Genomic DNA, 21,064 nt, shown 5'->3' on the forward strand with positions numbered 1-21,064 from the left:
TCATCTTTTCTCATTCTCAATGGTGAGTGTATAATGCCTTGTAAAGAAATATCAGTGATTTCAATCATTTGAGAAGACAGAATATAAAGATGGTCCTTGAGAAATATACCATTCTCATATCTAGTGAGACATCCTGCTCAGTGTGTTAAGGTGATTCCCTGTGTGTTAAGGTGATTCCCTGTGTGTTAAAGTGATTCCCTGTGTGTTAAAGTGATTCCCTGTGTGTTAAAGTGATTCCCTGTGTGTTAAGGTGATTCCATGTGTGTTAAGGTGATTCCCTGTGTGTTAAGGTGATTCCCTGTGTGTTAAGCTGATTCCCTGTTTGTTACCGTGATTCCCTGTGTGTTAAGCTGATTCCCTGTTTGTTAAGGTGATTCCATGTGTGTTAAGGTGATAACGTGATTCCCTGTGTGTTAAGGTGATTCCCTGTGGTGCCACAGTGACATCACAGTCTTCCAGTGAGACAGCCTGGTGGCAGCTCCTCTTTCCTCTCCTCCCTCATCTGTTCTTTCCACTCCTCCCTCATCTGTTCTTTCCTCTCCTCCCTCATCTGTTCTTTCCACTCCTCCCTCATCTGTTCTTTCCACTCCTCCCTCATCTGTTCTTTCCACTCCTCCCTCATCTGTTCTTTCCACTCCTCCCTCATCTGTTCTTTCCACTCCTCCCTCATCTGTTCTTTCCACTCCTCCCTCATCTGTTCTTTCCTCTCCTCCCTCATCTGTTCTTTCCACTCCTCTCCTCCCTCATCTGTTCTTTCCACTCCTCCCTCATCTGTTCTTTCCACTCCTCCCTCATCTGTTCTTTCCACTCCTCCCTCATCTGTTCTTTCCACTCCTCCCTCATCTGTTCTTTCCACTCCTCTCCTCCCTCATCTGTTCTTTCCTCTCCTCCCTCATCTGTTCTTTCCACTCCTCCCTCATCTGTTCTTTCCACTCCTCCCTCATCTGTTCTTTCCACTCCTCCCTCATCTGTTCTTTCCACTCCTCCCTCATCTGTTCTTTCCCCTCCTCCCTCATCTGTTCTTTCCACTCCTCCCTCATCTGTTCTTTCCACTCCTCCCTCATCTGTTCTTTCCCCCTCCCCCCTGTTACATTTGCATACTAAGATCTCCTAACCGCTGTCTGTCATTCCACATTACTCTGCCAACCACCGCAGAAAAAACCTTTGCCCAGGGCTACCACCTGACACGTGCCACCCTTCAAACCCTTCTCATGCCTTTAAATTGAGTCCTGCTTTCAAGTTTCAAGCTTTAATGTCACATGCACAAGTACAGTGAAAGGCCCAACAATGCAGTAATCAATAACAATGTAATACTAAAAATAACAAGGTAGAACAAAGATACACGAGATATAAAATAAGAAATAAGAAGAACACGATAAAGTAAGTAAGCATACTATATACAGGGTCAGTTCCAGTAGCATATGTATAATGTGAAGAGATACTGGATCGATAGAGGCAGATATGTGTAGGGGTAAGGTGACTAGGCATGCTGGAACATGACAGTCATGCTATTCAATCTCAGTATCTCTCTCTCTCATTATGTGGCCTGCAAGCTCTCCTTGGACAAATCTCATTGTCTGACTGAGTATCTCTGATATCATGTCACTATTCCCTGATACACAATAGAACAAATACTGTCATTACTTTAATGGAACAGAGAGACACCCGAGTTTCACTTAATCTTTCACAGCTAATGATAAGTGCATCACATTATTGCCTGTTTTTCGTCCCCATTATGAGATGCTGGCTGCCCGCTGGTTTCAAGCCCCTTTTGGTGTTGTTTTTGACAACCACCACCTCCCCACATCAGATAACAACTTTTTGAAACGTCAAGGACCCATCTGTTGTTGACACTGTTGTTCATCTGTGGGTCCCTGATGTGGGTCCCTGACTATACATCTCGTACGGCTATCCTGTGTTGTTTATTTATGTTGTTGTTTACCTGTGTGTCCCTGGAGTACATCTCGTACTGCTGCAGCATCTGCCTGCTGACCATGGAGCCGTGGTAGACAATGACATTGAGGTGGGTCCACGTTCTGAACTCTCTCTCCCAGTTGGCGATGGTGGAGAGGGGGGCGATGATGAGGAAGGGGCCCCTGATGCCCACGCGCCAGATCTCCTCCAGAAACGTGATGGATTGGATGGTCTTCCCCAGACCCATCTCATCTGCCAGGATACAGTTCCGTCTGTCAGGGAGGGAGAGAGGAGAGGGGAGCAGGGAGGGAGTAAGAAAGGAGTGAGAGGAAGCGAGAGGGGGGTTGGAGGAAGAAAGAGAGAAAGAGAGAGAGACATTACAGTCCCCAAAAATGTATAGAGTAGTTGTGGTCCTGTCTGATATTGATATTAAGTGATGAGACTGGGCTGAACAGAATCCTTCCTCTAGTAGTCAGGCAGAACATTAATCTGGTTGTCCAGAGGGTGGGGGTGTTACAGTAAATCTTGACATCAATTGCAAAGAGCAGATACTCCCACTTACTTCCTATACTTTGTTCCTTAATCTTAAAGGCTCAGTGCAGTCAAAAACAGGATTTCCTGTTTTATAAATATTTCCACAATATGAGGACGGAATAATACTCTGAAATTGTGAAAATTATGATAATGCCCTTTTAGTGTAAGAGCTGATTGAAAATACCAGCTGAAATTTCAGCCTGTTTTGGTGGGATGTTGTTTTGGCCAGCCTGGTAACATCACAGTAAATTAGTTGACAGACCAATAACAAAGAGAGTTCCAAACCTTTCTGCCAATAACAGTTCGTTTTCAGTTTTCCCCTCCCCACTCAGACCCATCCCAGGCAGTCCTAGCAAAATTCTTGCTTGAGAAATTGCACGTTGCTAAGAAGCTATTTTTGTTTCTTTCTGACTGTTTTAAGGTACTTGATTGTTACCGGGAAATGATTTGATAGAGATAAAAGTGCTGCATTGGACCTTTAAGAACTTCACAGCACTCTGAAGCGCAGTCCCAGTAGCAACACTACAGCCTGGCTACAGACAAGCAGATGATTTGGGATGTGTTCCACACTCACTCGCTTTCTCTCTCCCTTGATCTGTCTCTCCATCTTTCTCTCTCCCTTGATCTGTCTCTCCATCTTTCTCTCTCCCTTGATCTGTCTCTCCATCTTTCTCTCTCCCTTGATCTGTCTCTCCATCTTTCTCTCTCCCTTGATCTGTCTCTCCATCTTTCTCTCTCCCTTGATCTGTCTCTCCATCTTTCTCTCTCCCTTGATCTGTCTCTCCATCTTTCTCTCTCCCTTGATCTGTCTCTCCATCTTTCTCTCTCCCTTGATCTGTCTCTCCATCTTTCTCTCTCCCTTGATCTGTCTCTCCATCTTTCTCTCTCCCTTGATCTGTCTCTCCATCTTTCTCTCTCCCTTGATCTGTCTCTCCATCTTGCTCTCTCCCTTGCTCTGTCTCTCCATATCTCTGTCTCCCTCTCCCTTAGCCAAATACATTTAAATTAAGTTTTTCACAATTCCGGACATTTAATCCTAGTAAAATGTCCCTGTCTTTGGTCAGTTAGGATCACCACTTTATTTTAAGAATGTGAAATGTCAGAATAATAGTAGAGAGACTGATTTATTTCAGCTTTTATTTCTTTCATCACATTCCCAGTGGGTCAGAAGTTTACATACACTCAAATAGTATTTGGTAGCATTGCCTTTAAATTGTTTAACTTGGATCAAACGTTTCGGGTAGCCTTCCACAAGCTTCCCACAATAAGTTGGGTGAATTGTGGCCCATTCCTCCTGACAGAGCTGGTGTAATTGAGTCAGGTTTGTAGGCCTCCTTGCTCGCACACACTTTTTCAGTTCTGCCCACAAATTTTCTATAGGATTGAGGTCAGGCCTTTGTGATGGCCACTCCAATACCTTGCCTTTGTTGTCCTTAAGCCATTTTGCCACTTTGGAAGTATGCTTGGGGTCATTGTCCATTTGGAAGACCCATTTGCGACCAAGCTTTAACTTCCTGACTAATGTCTTGAAATGTTGCTTCAATATATCCACATAATTGTCCTTCCATCTATTTTGTGAAGTGCACCAGTCCCTCCTGCAGCAAAGCACCCCCACAACATGATGCTGCCACCCCCGTGCTTCACAGTTGGGATGGTGTTCTTCGGCTTGCAAGCCTCCCCCTTTTTCCTCCAAACATAACAATGGTCATTATTATCTTTGTCCCCATGTGCAGTTGCAAACCGTAGCCTGGCTTTTTTATGGCGGTTTTGCTCCTAAACTCAGCTCGTTACCTGTATAAAAGACACCTGGGAGCCAGAAATCTTTCTGATTGAGAGGGGGTCAAATACTTATTTCCCTCATTAAAATGCAAATCAATTTATAACATTTTTGACATGCGTTTTTCTAGATATTTTTGTTGTTATTCTGTCTCTCACCGTTCAAATAAACCTACCATTAAAATTATAGACTGATCCTTTCTTTGTCAGTGGGCAAACGTACAAAATCAGCAGGAGATCAAATACTTTCCCCCCCCACTGTATATATATATATATATATATATATATTATTTATTTTTATTAAGCACAAAGAAAATTCAAGCAGTAGGGATCTTGATCAAGGAGGAGATTGATTGTCTCTGCTGTAACCAAGAAGCGTGATCTTGCAAGCTAGCCACATAGCTAGCAAGTTATTAAACAAAATGCATAGCTGGCGCCATGAGCAGGAGATAATTTATCTTAGATAGTTAACTGATAGTTATAAGCAGTGGCGTAGCACGCACCCCTTTGAGCTTTAGGGCGACCCAAACCCCCCAAAAAAACAAATCAAAACTAAAATCATACCGTTGGTATTTCAAAATACCCTGGTATATGATATATAAGACATACCATCCAAACCTATTAACCACATTCTTCACAGGTTTTGCATACTTATCCAAGCTAGAAGTCAGCAGGCTCTGGGCAAGCGTCTCCCTGTCTCAGTACAGACATGCTGTCAGCTCACTGCTTCACTGGCTTCTCTTCTGCACTACTTAGCAATCTGACAGTCCAGCCTTGTCTCTCTGGCTGGATACAGTATGCTACAACCACAGAGCTGAAACCTAGGATCTGAAGTCTGGAACAACCCTGTGTTTCTGACTGACAGAATCTGTTCAGGGCAGTAGAACAGAGAACATTGTGTGTCTGTTTGTTTGCACATGCATACAGGTACAGTGTGTGTGTGTGTGTGTGTGTGTGTGTGTGTGTGTGTGTGTGTGTGTGTGTGTGTGTGTGTGTGTGTGTGTGTGTGTAGCCTTGGGGGGCCCTACTGACCTGTTGTACCAGTTGAAGAGGAGCCAGTTGACTCCCTCCAGCTGGTAGTCCCTGAGGACGTTACTGTTCCTGTACTCCCTCGACTGATCCCTCTTCTTCCACAAGCTGGCTGGGGGACGCTCCTGTGGGGTAGAGAATGTTAGAGGATGAGAAGAGAGATGAGAAAAGAAGAGAAGAGAGGAAGAGAAGAGAAAGGAGGTTGAATAAAGGGGGCTTACCGTCCTGCGGGAGTCTGGCCTTGCTGCCTGCAGCAGCTCAAACTCCTCTATTTTACTCTGGTCCACATCCCCCTTCAGTTCCCACGTACTGTCTTCATAGGGCAGAGAGCACCACTTCACCAGGTAGTACACCACCTGCTGGGGGAAGAGGGATGGAGAGAGGGGGAGGAGGGAGGGGGAAAGAAAGAGAGAGAGAGATGTGAGTTAACACAAAAAACATAGAAAGCTTCACCTTTTAGTAGCTACTAGTGTTGTCACTAGCGTCCTGTTCGCCCAGTCCCCCGTTTTCTAAACCTCCTGCGCATGAGCTACGCAAAAACCTGTCACTGAAATGCACACTGTGACTCAATACAACACATATTGAATTTAACTTCACACTGTTCAGTGTTTAATAGAATACTGCATAGAATGGCCATTTGCTCATATTTGCAAAGGCCTACCTGTGATTTGGCTGGAGGAATGGGTGGAAGGAACATACATGCATAATGATCTGCATGTCATTGTGTCAGTAAGGAGAAAACACTGCATGAAACCTTCTTTACTCAGTTCTTTCAGTTAAAATAGACACACACTCTCCATCCCTTCCTCACACTCAATCTCCCTCCCTCTCGTAAAAACACACACACACCACTCACTCTCTCCCACAAACACACACTGCTCTTAACTTTTAAAATGCTAGGCACCAAACAGAATTTAAGGAGCACCAGAAAGAAATAGATTTCTGAACTATTCAGGCTAGGGACAAGTAGGGCTGTGGCGGTCACAAAATGTTGTCAGCCGGTGATTGTCAAGCAAATAACTGCCGGTCTCACGGTAATTGACCGTTAATTAACATAAAGACATTTAGCATCTCCTGGCTTCCACACATAGCCTACAAGCCACTGATACTGACCTTTGGAACATATACATTTGAAAAAGTCTAATAAATCCATGTAATATAGCCTACACCATCACAATAAATCCATTATTTATTTTAGACAGGTCTAAAAAACATGATATGAAGAAAATGTAGTCTATTTCAGAAGAACAGAATAGCATACTCTGAGTTGTCCTTGTGTTAGGTCCTAATCTGGCTATGCCATATGGCTGTGGGCTACACTAGTTCATTTAGCAGACAAGATTTTCTTCGAATTCCGTGCCATTATTTTATAGTATGAAGAATACAATTGAACATAGCTGAATAAAATAGGAACGATATTTTCTCTATTCTGTGTTGAGCGGTTAACAAAGAAACAGGTACTCCTATTGCTTAATTTAGAGTTATTTATGTAACTTTAGTTGTGATACAAATGTTGGGCTGTATGTTTAGATTTTTAATACATTCTAAGGCTGCATGATGTGACTCTAATGATGATTTGCAAAAAGTCACACGAAAGGCATGAGCTGCTTTGTTTTTTGCGCAGGCTGTACACACTTCATCAGTCTCTCACTCAAGCAGTTGATAATGCCTCAAATGTCCCGGCTGCATCCCTTTTGTGTGTCCGTAATGTCCCCTAAAAAAATCCATGCCTTTTGCGGCCAGTGACCGTTGGGCCCTTGGGCTGAATATAATAATCATAAATCCCTTCTCCCGGCTGCGTGCCGAAGCACCTCACACACATGGCTCTCCGTCACTTGATCAGGTCTTTCTCACAGGCTACAAGTGAAGACAGACACATCGGGGACGCAACTGCGTGCGTCCTTATCCAATACCAAGGTGCAAATTGAAGATATTGGAAGAACTGTCCACATTTGCTTTTCGTCAGCCAACAAGATGAGTAGGCCTAACGAACAGCAAACGCACTAGCCTATGTCAATCTACTATTCCCCATAGTACAAACGCTGTCCTACTCTATTCTGTGCGAGAAATAAATATTCCAAACATAGTCTTGGACAGTTGTGGGATGTGATAGATCCCAAATTAATATAACCACTAGCATCAAAAAAACTGTTTTAAGCAATAAGCCTGATGCAACAGATGAGAATGTTTAGCTTAAAACGTTGATAAACTATTAGGCTATTTCTTCACATTATAAGTGCAGCAATGCGCACACGGCAGAAGGCTATTCAGTTGAAGTCGGAAGTTTACATACATCTTAGCCAAATAATTTAAACTCAATTTTTCACAATTCCTGACATTTAATCCTAGTAAATATACCCTGTCTTAGGTCAGTTAGGATCACCACTTTATTTAAGAATGTGAAATGTCAGAATAATAGTAGAGAGAATGATTTATTTCAGCTTTTATTTCTTTCATCACATTCCCAGTGGGTCAGAAGTTTACATACATTCAATTAGTATTTGGTAGCATTGCCTTTAAATTGTTTAACTTTCGGGTAGCCTAATAATACCCACATAATTTTCCTTCCTCATGACACCATCTATTTTGTGAAGTTCACCAGTCCCTCCTGTAGCAAAGCACTCCCACAACATGATGCTGCCACCCCCGTGCTTCACGGTTGGAATGGTGTCTTTCGGCTTGCAAGCCTCTCCCTTTTTCTCCAAACATAACGATGGTCATTATGGCCAAACAGTTCTATTTTTGTTTCATCAGACCAGAGGAGATTTCTCCAAAAAGTACGATCTTTGTCCCATTGTGCAGTTGCAAACCGTAGTCTGGCTTTTTTATGGCGGTTTTGGAGCAGTGGCTTCTTCCTTGCTGAGCTGCCTTTCAGGTTATGTCGATATAGTACTCGTTTTACTGTGGATATAGATACTTTTGTATCTTCACAAGGTCCTTTGCTGTTGTTCTGGGATTGATTTGCACTTTTCACCCCAAGGTACGTTCATCTCTAGGAGACAGAACGCGTCTCCTTCCTGAGCGGTATGACGGCTGCGCAGTCCCAAGGTGTTTATACTTGCGTACTATTGTTTGTACAGATTAACATGGTACCTTCAGGCATTTGGAAATTGCTTCCAAGTATGAACCAGACTTGTGGAGGTCTACAATTTCTTTTCTGAGGTCTTTGCTGATTTATTTTGATTTTCCCATGATGTCAAGCAAAGAGGCACTGAGTTTGAAGGTAGGCCTTGAAATACACCTCCAATTGACTCAAATTATGCAAATTAGCCTATCAGAAGCTTCTAAAGCCATAACATCATTTTCTGTAATTTTACAAGCTGTTTTTATGGTGAAAATTATCTTCCCCAAACTTGATCTCACGCGCTGCGTATGTATGTCATTTAGGCTCTACACCCCTTGTAAAGTGGATGAATGTGCTTCATTTTGAGAAGTTACTTTGGCCACTTTAGTTATGATACAAATGTTATCAAAACATATACAGTGAGGGAAAAAAGTATTTGATCCCCTGCTGATTTTGTACGTTTGCCCACTGACAAAGAAAGGATCAGTCTATAATTTTAATGGTAGGTTTATTTGAACAGTGAGAGACAGAATAACAACAACAAAAAATCTGAAAAACGCATGTCAAAAACATTATGAATTGATTTGCATTTTAATGAGGGAAATAAGTATTTGACCCCCTCTCAATCAGAAAGATTTCTGGCTCCCAGGTGTCTTTTATACAGGTAACAAACTGAGATTAGGAGCACACTCTTAAAGGGAGTACTCCTAATCTCAGCTTGTTACCTGTATAAAAGACACCTGTCCACAGAAGCAATCAATCAATCAGATTCCAAACTCTCCACCATGGCCAAGACCAAAGAGCTCTCCAAGGATGTCAGGGACAAGATTGTAGACCTACACAAGGCTGGAATGGGCTACAAGACCATTGCCAAGCAGCTTGGTGAGAAGGTGACAACAGTTGGTGCGATTATTCGCAAATGGAAGAAACACAAAAGAACTGTCAATCTCCCTCGGCCTGGGGCTCCATGCAAGATCTCACCTCGTTGAGTTGCAATGATCATGAGAACGGTGAGGAATCAGCCCAGAACTACACGGGAGGATCTTGTCAATGATCTCAAGGCAGCTGGGACCATAGTCACCAAGAAAACAATTGGTAACGCACTACGCCGTGAAGGACTGAAATCCTGCAGCGCCCGCAAGGTCCCCCTGCTCAAGAAAGCACATATACATGCCCGTCTGAAGTTTGCCAATGAACATCTGAATGATTCAGAGGACAATTGGGTGAAAGTGTTGTGGTCAGATGTGACCAAAATGGAGCTCTTTGGCATCAACTCAACTCGCCATGTTTGGAGGAGGAGGAATGCTGCCTATGACCCCAAGAATACCATCCCCACCATCAAACATGGAGATGGAAACATTATGCTTTGAGGGTGTTTTTCTGCTAAGGGGACAGGACAACTTCACCGCATCAAAGGGACGATGGACGGGGCCATGTACCGTCAAATCTTGGGCGAGAACCTCCTTCCCTCAGCCAAGGCATTGAAAATGGGTTGTGGATGGGTATTCCAGCATGACAATGACCCAAAACACATGGCCAAGGCAACAAAGGAGTGGCTCAAGAAGAAGCACATGAAGGTCCTGGAGTGGCCTAGCCAGTATCCAGACCTTAATCCCATAGAAAATCTGTGGAGGGAGCTGAAGGTTCGAGTTGCCAAACGTCAGCCTCAAAACCTTAATGACTTGGAGAAGATCTGCAAAGAGGAGTGGGACAAAATCCCTCCTGAGATGTGTGCAAACCTGGTGGCCAACTACAAGAAACGTCTGACCTCTGTGATTGCCAACAAGGGTTTTGCCACCAAGTACTAAGTCATGTTTTGCAGAGGGGTCAAATACTTATTTCCCTCATTAAAATGCAAATCATTTTATAACATTTTTGACATGCATTTTTCTGGATTATTTGGTTGTTATTCTGTCTCTCACTGTTCAAATAAACCTACCATTAAAATTATAGACTGATCATTTCTTTGTCAGTGGGCAAACGTACAAAATCAGCAGGGGATCAAATACTTTTTCCCCTCACTGTAGGTCTCTGGGCTAGGCTATATGAGGTGTGCGAATATTACATTTACATTACATTTTAGTAATTTAGCAGACGCTCTTATCCAGAGCGACTTACAGTAGTGAATGCATACATTTCATTTCATGCATTTAAATTTTTTTTATAATAATTGTACTGGCCCCCCGTGGGAATCGAACCCACAACCCTGGCGTTGCACACACCATGCTGGCGTTGCAAACACCATGCTCTACCATGCTCGCAAAAAAAATAATGCGCTGTTTGCCTGAAGCTGGGTATCATTCACAAGTGATATCATTCACAAGTGACAGGCTAATATTGTCACCCATCAGACTATTCTTGATTTAATCTTGTCTTTACATATACTAAATAATATATGTGTGACATTTGTTTTGATTTAGAATGGACCATTATCATGCAACTGTCTCGAAACGGGCAGGGGGAAAAATACATGTCACCTATGCACTTAAATAGCGAATGGAGGACTCTTTTCCCGGGGTTTATTTTCATGCCAGCCAGATAAGCTATACTCCTGTTGTAAAGAGAAGCAATGTGCTTAATATTAGGAAAGTTGAGGAATAAATATAGTAGGCCTAGCCTATAGAAAGCTGATGGGATCTTCCTCTTTTTAATAGAGGCCATCACTTTGTTCTCACGCAATTGCATAGCTTATAGAAATGTTGTGCAACATGATCTCATGAAGTGTTTTATTAGATTTTCAACTACATTTGCATTGATGTCAGAGTGATTAGAGGGACAATAGAGTTAGCAAGTTTGGTAGGCTACTATCAGAGCTGGCTTTTTTATGGTATCAGAGCTTTTAAGTATCAGAGCTTGGAGAACTCTAATTTCCGTAACTAAACGTTCATGTGGAATTTGACTGTCGTCATGACTCGTGACCGCAGGTGTGGCGCTAATATGGTTACCCTAGGGACAAGCCATTTCCTTTGCTGTAAAGCTGTAAGCATGCCTGTCGTGAAGCGCTGCTCTATTTTCCCTCTCTGACACTCAGAGGCTGCATGACAGTGAACTTGCAAAGTCAGATCAAACTGGCCTGTGCTCTTGGTTATAACAGGTGATGAAATTATATAATGTACAAACTTTGCTGCTTGCTCTCCACGCTGCTCCAATGTAACAAATGTACAAATGAAACAACAGAGGACTCATCAGGGTCGACATCACGAGCGAGGATGGAGGAATAGATGAGCATGAAGAGGGGCCGGAGAGAAGCAGGTCAGTGGGGGCTAGTAGGGGATGTGGCTGATTGATTACAGCTGCCACGTGATATGTTGACGAAAGTGAAGTGGATATGATTGGACCTGCTCATACAACAGACTAGATGCTTAAATTCAACTGGCACCAGCAGGTTCTTTAGATCAAACGGTACTATGGTATTCTAAAATGTTGGTATCATAAGTATCATGAGGTTTTAGTACTGTGGGGTATTACCGTGGCGTTACCGTGGTACCGGTACACCAAGCAACACTAGTAGCTACACCCTCAGCTAAAGTAACAGAGACAACAACCATAATACACATGTATGGAATGACCCCATGCTTTACAATAGTATCTTCTACAAATGAGGAGATGAGACACACTCAAGGACATACACACACACATAATGTTCAGACATACACACCCATTCTCTCTCTCTCTCTCTCTCTCTCTCTCTCTCTCTCTCTCTCTCTCTCTCTCTCTCTCTCTCTCTCTCTCTCTCTCTCTCTCTCTCTCTCTCTCTCTCTCTCTCTCTCTCTCTCTCTCTCTCTCTCTCTCTCTCTCTCTCTCTCTCTCTCTCTCTCTCTCTCTCTCTCTCTCTCTCTCTCTCTCTCTCTCTCTCTCTCTTTCCAACAAAAGGCAGTCTAATCATCTCTCCGTTGGAGGTCATTTGTTGTGAATGAAAGAGGCCCTCCTCCTGCCCCCCCCACCGCTCGTACCTCTCCTGTGTCCTTGTCTTCACAATAGGACACCTCCAGTACTCTGTCTACCTCCACATAGTCAGGGTTAAAGGGATCCTCCTCCATCTAAAACACACAGGAAGACATAGTCAGGGTTAAAGGGATCCTCCTCCATCTAAAACACACAGGAAGACATAGTCAGGGTTAAAGGGATCCTCCTCCATCTAAAACACACAGGAAGACATAGTCAGGGTTAAAGGGATCCTCCTCCATCTAAAACACACAGGAAGACATAGTCAGGGTTAAAGGGATCCTCCTCCATCTAAAACACACAGGAAGACATAGTCAGGGTTAAAGGGATCCTCCTCCATCTAAAACACACAGGAAGACATAGTCAGGGTTAAAGGGATCCTCCTCCATCTAAAACACACAGGAAGACATAGTCAGGGTTAAAGGGATCCTCCTCCATCTAAAACACACAGGAAGACATAGTCAGGGTTAAAGGGATCCTCCTCCATCTAAAACACACAGGAAGACATAGTCAGACAAAGTAAACCACCTTCATGCCATCTGGAGTCTGGGGGGGAAACACACTGTATGACTGCATGGGTGGGTGGGATGAACATATCAAGGCCTAAAGCACACTACAGAGATGCATGCAAACACACCTGTGCTAAACAGGCAAACACACACACACACTGACTCGCACACACACACACTGGTGTGAAAGGGTCTTACATCTGCAAAGAAGTGGGCTCTCTGTGCCTGTTTAATCTTGAAACGTTTGATCTTCTGCTGAATCCTCTTGTCTTTCTCCAGCTGCTGCTCTACGGCCCACTCACAGTGGAGGTAGGAGCTGAGAGAGACAACACACAGAGTCAGGAACGCACGAGAACACACACGTATAGTACAAACGTCAAATAAACCTTGAATGTCTTTTAAGACGTCGTACATCTTTCAAATGGATATATGTTTACTTTAAGTTTAAATGTTCCATTTGTGTGCCATTTTGTACATTTTACATTTGTATAGGATTTACAATCTACTACACACCAAATTAATCTTCATTTCAGATTGACCTCGATTTTGTTCTACTGAAACTACAATGAGGTCACATGTGAGTTCAGTCAAAGGCGTCTCAAAGTGGTAGTGCAAGAACTAGTAATGACAAGCTGCGTCTTACATCACTCTGTTTAACATAAAAAATGTGAATGCAATTATCTTAGCTGGAATGACAAAGAATGCCTTACTAGTTTTTGTATTTTACAAAGAACTCCTCCACTTCTACGATAACTCCTGGAGCGACCTAGAAGAGGAACCAATATTATAGAACAGAATACAGACTAAAAGCTCTTCATACACTGAGTGTACAAAACATTAATTAAGAACACCTTCCATTTCCATGACATAGACTGACCAGGTGAATCCAGGTGAAAGCTATGATCCCTTATTGATGTCACTTGTTAAATCCACTCCAATCAGTGTAGATGAAGGGGAGGAGACAGGTTAATTAAGGATTTTTAAGCCTTGAGACAATTGAGACATGGATTGTGTATGTGTGCCATTCAGAGAATGAATGGGCATGACAAAATATTTTTTTCCTTTGAACGGGGTGTGGTAGTACGTGCCAGGTGCACCGGTTTGTGTCAAGAACTGCAACGCTGCAGGATTTTTCACGCTCAACAGCCAACTGTGGGAAGCACTGGAGTCAACATGGGCCAGCATCCCTGTGGAACGCTTTTGACACCTTGTATAGTCTGTGCCCCGACGAAATGAGGCTGTTCTGAGGGCAAAAGGGGGAGTGCAATATTAGGAAGGTGTTCTTAATGTTTTGTACACTCAGTGTATAGTAGGAAAAGACAGAGGGCTGAATTCAATCAAAACCGCATTGCAGAAGGTAAGTACAGTTGTGGCCAAAAGTTTTGAGAATGACACAAATATTAATTTCCACAAAGTTCGCTGCTTCAGTGTTTTTAGATATTTTTGTCAGATGTTACTATGGATTACTGAAGTATAATTACAAGCATTTCATAAGTGTCAAAGGCTTTTATTGACAATTACAAAGAAGTGGATGCAAAGAGTCAATATTTGCCGTGTTGACCCTTCTTTTTCAAGACCTCTGCAATCCGACCCTGGCATGCTGTCAATTAACTTCTGGGCCACATCCTGACTGATGGCAGCCCATTCTTGCATAATCAATGCTTGGAGTTTGTCAGAATTTGTGGGTTTTTGTTTGTCCACCCGCCTCTTGAGGATTTTCCACAAGTTCTCAATGGGATTAAGGTCTGGGGAGTTTCCTGGCCATGGACCCAAAATATCGATGTTTTGTTCCCCGAGCCACTTAGTTATCACTTTTGCCTTATGACAAGGTGCTCCATCATGCTGGAAAAGGCATTGTTCTTCACCAAACTGTTCCTGGATAGTTGGGAGAAGTTACTCTCGGAGGATGTGTTGGTACCATTCTTTATTCATGGCTGTGTTCTTAGGCAAAAAGCTGAGTGAGCCCACTCCCTTGACTGAGAAGCAACCCCACACATGAATGGTCTCAGGATGCTTTACTGTTGGCATGACACGGGACTGATGGTAGTGCTCACCTTGTCTTCTCTGGACAAGCTTTTTTCCGGATGCCCCAAACAATTAGAAAGGGGATTCATCAGAGAAAATGACTTTACCCCAGTCCTCAGCAGTCCAATCCCTGTACCTTTTGCAGAATATCAGTCTGTCCCTGATGATTTTCCTGGAGAGAAGTGGCTTCTTTGCTGCCCTTCTTGACAACAGGCCATCCTCCAAAAGTCTTCGCCTCACTGTGCGTGCAGATGCACTCACACCTGCCTGCTGCCATTCCTGAGTAAGCTCTGTACTGGTGGTGCCCCGATCCTGCAGCTGAATCAACTTTAGGAGACGGTCCTGGCGCTTGCTGGACTTTCTTGGGCGCCCTGAAGCCTTCTTCACAACAATTGAACCGCTCTCCTTGAAGTTCTTGAGGATCTGATAAATGGTTGATTTAGGTGCAATCTTACTGGCAGCAATATCCTTGCCTTTGAAGCCCTTTTTGTGCAAAGCAATGATGACGGCACGTGTTTCCTTGCAGGTAACCATGGTTGACAGAGGAAGAACAATGATTCCAAGCACCACCCTCCTTTTGAAGCTTCCAGTCTGTCATTCGAACTCAATCAGCATGACAGAGTGATCTCAAGCCTTGTCCTCGTCAACACTCACACTAGTGTTAACGAGAGAATCACTGACATGATGTTAGCTGGTCCTTTTGTGGCAGGGCTGAAATGCAGTGGAAATGTTTTTGCGGGATTCAGTTCATTTACATGGCAAAGAGGGACTTTGCAATTAATTGCAATTCATCTGATCACTCTTCATAACATTCTGGAGTATATGCAAATTGCCATCATACAAACTGAGGCAGCAGACTGTGAAAATTAATATTTGTGTCATTCTCAAAACTTTTGGCCACGACTGTAGATGTAGTACTGCAAACTAAAATACTATAGTACTACAAAGAGTGGTATGAGTGAGTGTGGCATTAAAGATAATGATTGTAATCCTACCTCGTTCTTGACTATTCGAGATGACATGATCTTGTCAACAACTGCAGCATCCTCCTCACTGGGGTTTTCCTGCAGCATTGACAAGATGGAAACAAACCACTTTAACAGCTCCATGTACAACCTTCATACTCCACACACCAGTTTCATGTATTTTCAATGTATATCAGAATGAAGTATGGCCTTGAGATGCATTGTACTGCTATAACACACATATTAGAATAGATAGGGCAATGCTAAAGCAATGAAGAATGTAATGCTGAGATGTTTTGGTAATGTAGAACCTATCAGTCTTACAGTGTTTCCCAACTCCAGTCCTCCAGTACCCCCAACAGTACACATTGTTGTTGTAGCCCCCAGACAAACTCACCTGATTCAAGTCATTGGGGCTACAGCAAAAATGTGTACTGTTGGGGGTACTGGAGGACTGGAGTTGGAAACAACTGGTCTAGAACAACTGAATGTTATTGAGAGTTATTGATTGCTGCCTGGGCCAGGCCAGTATCTCCTCACCACAAACAGCTGCTGTGCTGGCTCTTTGCGTGCTGCAGCAGTGCTGGTCTTCTTGGCTTTAACCATGACCTTCACCTCCTCATCAGACACCCTGGCCTCTCCCTCCTCTGCATACTTCTTCCTCTTCACCTGGCGGTTCGACCGACGCGTCTACAGGGGGGTAAGGGAAAGAGGTTAAGTATTACGGAGGTTCTGTATTATACAAATCAGCACAGCCAAAATATCAGTATAACTCTTGTCCTATGTTTTATTGGGTTAATATGTAGGCAGCCATCGAAGGCATTCCTGTCTATTCTCAATAGTGTTTGTGTATGTGTCTGTGTTGTATGCACTCCGCAGCAATAGGTGTGACATTGAAGTGTGCTTAGTGTTTATTATTAGGAAAAAACATCAGAGAGACCCTGCTAATGACAGCCACAGTTTAATGAGATACTAAATACCATTCAGTTGAAACTAATAATGTGTCTGTGGATGAGAATAACCCAGGCTGACCATAAAATACTCAGGCCTGCCAGGCTGAGTGGTCCCTCCTTCCCTGCCTGTCAGGTTACCTCCCAGGCTGAGTGGTCCCTCCTTCCCTGCCTGTCAGGTTACCTCCCAGGCTGAGGGGTCCCCTGTGGTGATGATGCTGTAGCTGTTCTCAGAGCTGTCTGTCTACTAACTCCATCACTTATAGTGCAACAGACAGGAATGGAGAATCATTCTAAATGACATCTTCAGACAGCTCTAATTAAGACTGGGTGTGGGGGATAATGAGGATAATTATACCCACACATGGGCGCGGGGGGGGGGGAATCTCCAGTCGCTCCATATGATGACACAGCCAGGGGGAGAGAGTAGTCTTTCATCCCCACTCACTGAATACTCTGTCAACTGGAACAGAGCAGATCGTCCCCCTCACTCAACACCAGTGTCTATGGATAAGGACTGTCCTCACGGTATAGAATAGGCCTACCCCTACATAATCCTCAGCTCTACCAACAACAACAGTAAATTACACTGGAGCTATTTGTTCTTGAGTTGGTTAGGCCCTGAACTCACTCTGAACCACCCGGTGTACTTTGACTCCATACCACAGCTGTGACTCCTGTATTCCACTCAGCATCAGCAGCAGCACGGCCAACAAGAGAGCCCAAGGACAGGGACTCTCCATGGCTTTAACTATCACAACAACGCTGTCATAAGAACCAGTCTATATCACATGAATCTTTAAACATAAAGGCCTGCGTTCTGCAGACTGAGGAAATGGCCTCTCCATGCCTTTTAATAATAATACTACAATAGATAAATAAATATAGTTGCCTACCCCTGCCTTATACATCACGACAACACTATCATAAGAGTTCTGCAGCCGTAAAGAGCCTGCATACTGTAGCCTTGGAGACATGGGGAGGGACTCCATGCCTTTAATAATCACAATAACACCGGCATAAGGCTTTTGCTGCAGCTTGGAGACTGGGGGAGGGACTCACCGAGTCATCGTCTTTAAAGGATCTTCGAGGCGGACGCTCTTCATCAGACCCCTCCTCTGAAGACTCTGTCTTCCTCTTCTTCTTCATCCCTCCAAATTTAATGACGATTTTCCTGAAATAAAGATAACAGGACAAACATTAAGGATCAACGTCTGTTAAACGAGAGAAAAAAATAGGAAAACTGGACTCTATTTTCTCCTCTTTCCCTCTGCTATGTTTCATGGAAACTGTCTCTGAATAATTGATGAACGATAATATAAAGATTGTCCTTGCTGTGCTAAATAAATGACCTCAGGAGTGTGTGTGCTGCCGAGTGGTGCGGCGCAGTACAGTATATGCCATGTTCCTCACTGCATCTTTTAAAGGCAAAAAGGAATTATTACCCAAAGAATTATAATTAAGTAAGCATAGTTACTGTTATTACCAGTCCAGCTCTGTTTATTTTGCCTCACTTAAAATGAATGATTTAATCCTTTCCATGGTTGCTTAATGCCTTATTAAATGTACTTTCATAACCTAGAGACAAATAGTGACTGATTCAAGTTGGCAGCAGTATATTTAAATTATAGTACATCAAAACATACATTTTCATGGGAAGTAACCATGCAGTATAGTATTAGCTACAGTATTAGCACATATTTTAAATAAATACTTTAGCATATTGAATGACCTAATGACCTCAATAAGGGATTATCACATTTAAAAAAATGCAATAATATAATCATGTCCCTCTTGGTTATTGTGTGAGAATCAGCTTCTAATATGTCCATGACTGTGGTGACTCAATATCTCATCATGTGCAGAATGCAGAGATATTTTTCAGGGAGAAAATGTGTAGTGTATGTGTGTGTGTGTGTGTGTGTGTGTGCGCGCGCGCGTGTGTGTGTGTGTCAGAGTGTCTGCAGACAGGGAAGAAATGAACCAGTAGACTGATACAATAGATCTCTGCTATGTACAGTTTGAGAGAGAGACACAGACAGTCTCTCTCTCTCTTGTGTGTGCGCCTGCCTGACTGCCTGCATATCTGTTTGTCTGTCTGTCCACCCCAGCCTGCTGTGTTCTTATCAACATGTAAGACTGGACTTCCACTGCTCCATTTGTCAAGCTCTTTATTGGATCAAAACAAAGAGATATAGATAGTGACTGAGTCTCCTCCCTTCTCTGTCTCTAGCTCTCTGTTTTGCCACAGATGATCCATTATATTGACCAGATACTCAAGTGGTCGATCTAACAATGAAAATAAATGTCTTAAAAAATGGAAGGCAGTTGGGAGGAGGCAAGATCAGGTGGGACCATTCTAGCCAATGAGAGGGCAGATACGTGTGTGAACAACAGGCAAAACTCCAATAAAGTGTTTTTTCTCAAAGATGCCGGGATGTCACATGTCCTCCTAATATCATTAGACTGGTAAAAACCTAAGCATTACCAAACTTCTATCAGATCAAATAAGCCACATCTAACACATTTTCTTTACTTAACTAGGCAAGTCAGTTAAGAACAAATTCTTATTTACAATGACGGCCCATAAATAAGCCATTACATATTTTGGTAACTAAATTCGACACTCCATACAAAAACTCCTCGCTTGGTGAGCGATATATTTTTTTTTTACCGCCACTTGCTGGAGAAGACCGATTTTAGGCCCAGTTATCCCCATCACGTCTTCCTCTCTGGTCTTGCTCTCTTTCTCCCCCCCTCTCAGTCTCCGCCACTTGCCGCCTACCTTTCTCTCTATCTTGTCTCTCCTCCATCGCTCTCTCTTCCAATCCCTCCATCCCTCTCCACTCTTCCCCGCCCTCCCTCTATGGCTCAGAAAACACATAAACATGCATATGATTCAACCTACACAAAGAGCCAGTCCAGACTCCAAATCCCCATGCAGGCAGACAGAGACTAGCGTGGTTGGATCAAACAGGCTAATACTGTAGATGTGGTAAAAAGGTCAATTGAACTCAATTGCCATGGAATAGAGTGGGGGAAAAATCCCGAGTCTGCTCATTGCCCCCCAGCAACATTAACATACATTTAGGCTATTGTTTCTATGTGTATTTCACACTATGTTGAGGTAGAAATCAGAGTATCATGCTGTATGGATGTCAACCCCAATATATGTTCATGTCAACGTCACCAATCAACTTTATTACAGTTAAAAACTACTTTGACTACCACCACCGATTTCTATATGCGCCAGCTATGCTAACCAGCTTATACGAGCAGGAGTTAGCGTTTAACAGTTACTTATTTTAAGCCGGACAACTTATAAATGTTGTGCAGCGAAAAAAAGCCAAATATATAAAAATCAGACATAAGTAAGTACATTGTGGCCCTGTTACAATGCATAACTCATGACGGATTTGAGGAATATCCACTTTGCTAGATCTAATTTGTTAAATGTGTGCCAATCTGATCAATGGAATGGTCTGCGTTCTGTTGACTCCGTTACTGCATCCACATTTTGTTACGTTACAGTCTTATTCTAAAATAGATTCAATATTTTTTTTCTCTTAGCAATCTACACAAAATACCCCATAATGACTAAGCGAAACCAGGTTTTACTTTTTTTGCACATGTATTAAAAACAAAAACCAGAAATACCTTATTTACATAAGTATTCAGACCCTTTGCTATAAGACTCGAAATTGAGTCAGGTGCATCCTGTTTCCATTGATCATCCTTGAGATGTCTCTATAACTTGATTGGAGTCCACCTGTGGTAAATTCAATTGATTGGACCTGATTTGGAAAGGCACACAGCTGTCTATATAATGTCCCACAGTTCACAGTGCATATCAGAGCAAAAACCAAGCCATGAGGTTAAAGGAATAGTCCGCAGAGCTCCGAGACAGGATTGTGTCGAGGCACAGATCTGGAGAAGGGTACCAAAACATTTCTACAGCATTGAAGGTCCCCAAGAACACAGTGGCCTCTATCATTCTTAAATGGAAGAAGTTTGGACCCACCAAAACTCTTCCTAGAGCTGGCTGCACGGACAAACTAAGCAATCGGGAGAGAAGGGCATTGGTCAGGGAGGTGACCAAGAACTCAATGGTCACTCTGACAGAGCTCTAGAGCTCCTCTGTGGAGATGGGAGAACCTTCCAGAAGGACAACCATCTCTACAGCACTCCACCAATCAGGCCTTTATGGTAGAGGGCCAGGCGGAACCCACGCCTCAATAAAAGGCACATGACAGCCCGCTTGGATTTTGCCAAAAGGCACTTAAAAACTCTCCGACCATGTGAAACAAGAATCTCTGGTCTGATGAAACCAAGATTGAACTCTTTCGCCTGAAA

General features: G+C 43.1%; 1 protein-coding gene across 12 annotated transcripts in view; it reads right to left on the reverse strand.

Annotated features, from left to right (window-relative positions):
* LOC106592263 (chromodomain-helicase-DNA-binding protein 9) overlaps positions 1-21,064 on the reverse strand; it is a 127,736-nt gene that overhangs the window by 39,072 nt on the left and 67,600 nt on the right. For 11 of the 12 annotated variants that reach the window (XM_045689301.1, XM_045689299.1, XM_045689298.1 and 8 more), the window contains 9 exons: positions 17,774-17,885; positions 16,302-16,451; positions 15,792-15,860; positions 13,482-13,537; positions 12,970-13,087; positions 12,271-12,357; positions 5,475-5,612; positions 5,257-5,378; positions 1,943-2,186 (listed from right to left, as the gene is read on the reverse strand). In XM_045689301.1, coding sequence (XP_045545257.1) covers positions 1,943-2,186; positions 5,257-5,378; positions 5,475-5,612; positions 12,271-12,357; positions 12,970-13,087; positions 13,482-13,537; positions 15,792-15,860; positions 16,302-16,451; positions 17,774-17,885 — 1,096 coding nt within the window. The remainder of the gene's footprint in view (positions 1-1,942; positions 2,187-5,256; positions 5,379-5,474; positions 5,613-12,270; positions 12,358-12,969; positions 13,088-13,481; positions 13,538-15,791; positions 15,861-16,301; positions 16,452-17,773; positions 17,886-21,064) is intronic. The other variant, XM_045689302.1, reaches the window with a different exon arrangement.

The sequence above is a fragment of the Salmo salar genome, chromosome ssa11 (assembly GCF_905237065.1).
Source record: "Salmo salar chromosome ssa11, Ssal_v3.1, whole genome shotgun sequence".
In the NCBI taxonomy this organism is placed as follows: domain Eukaryota; kingdom Metazoa; phylum Chordata; class Actinopteri; order Salmoniformes; family Salmonidae; genus Salmo; species Salmo salar.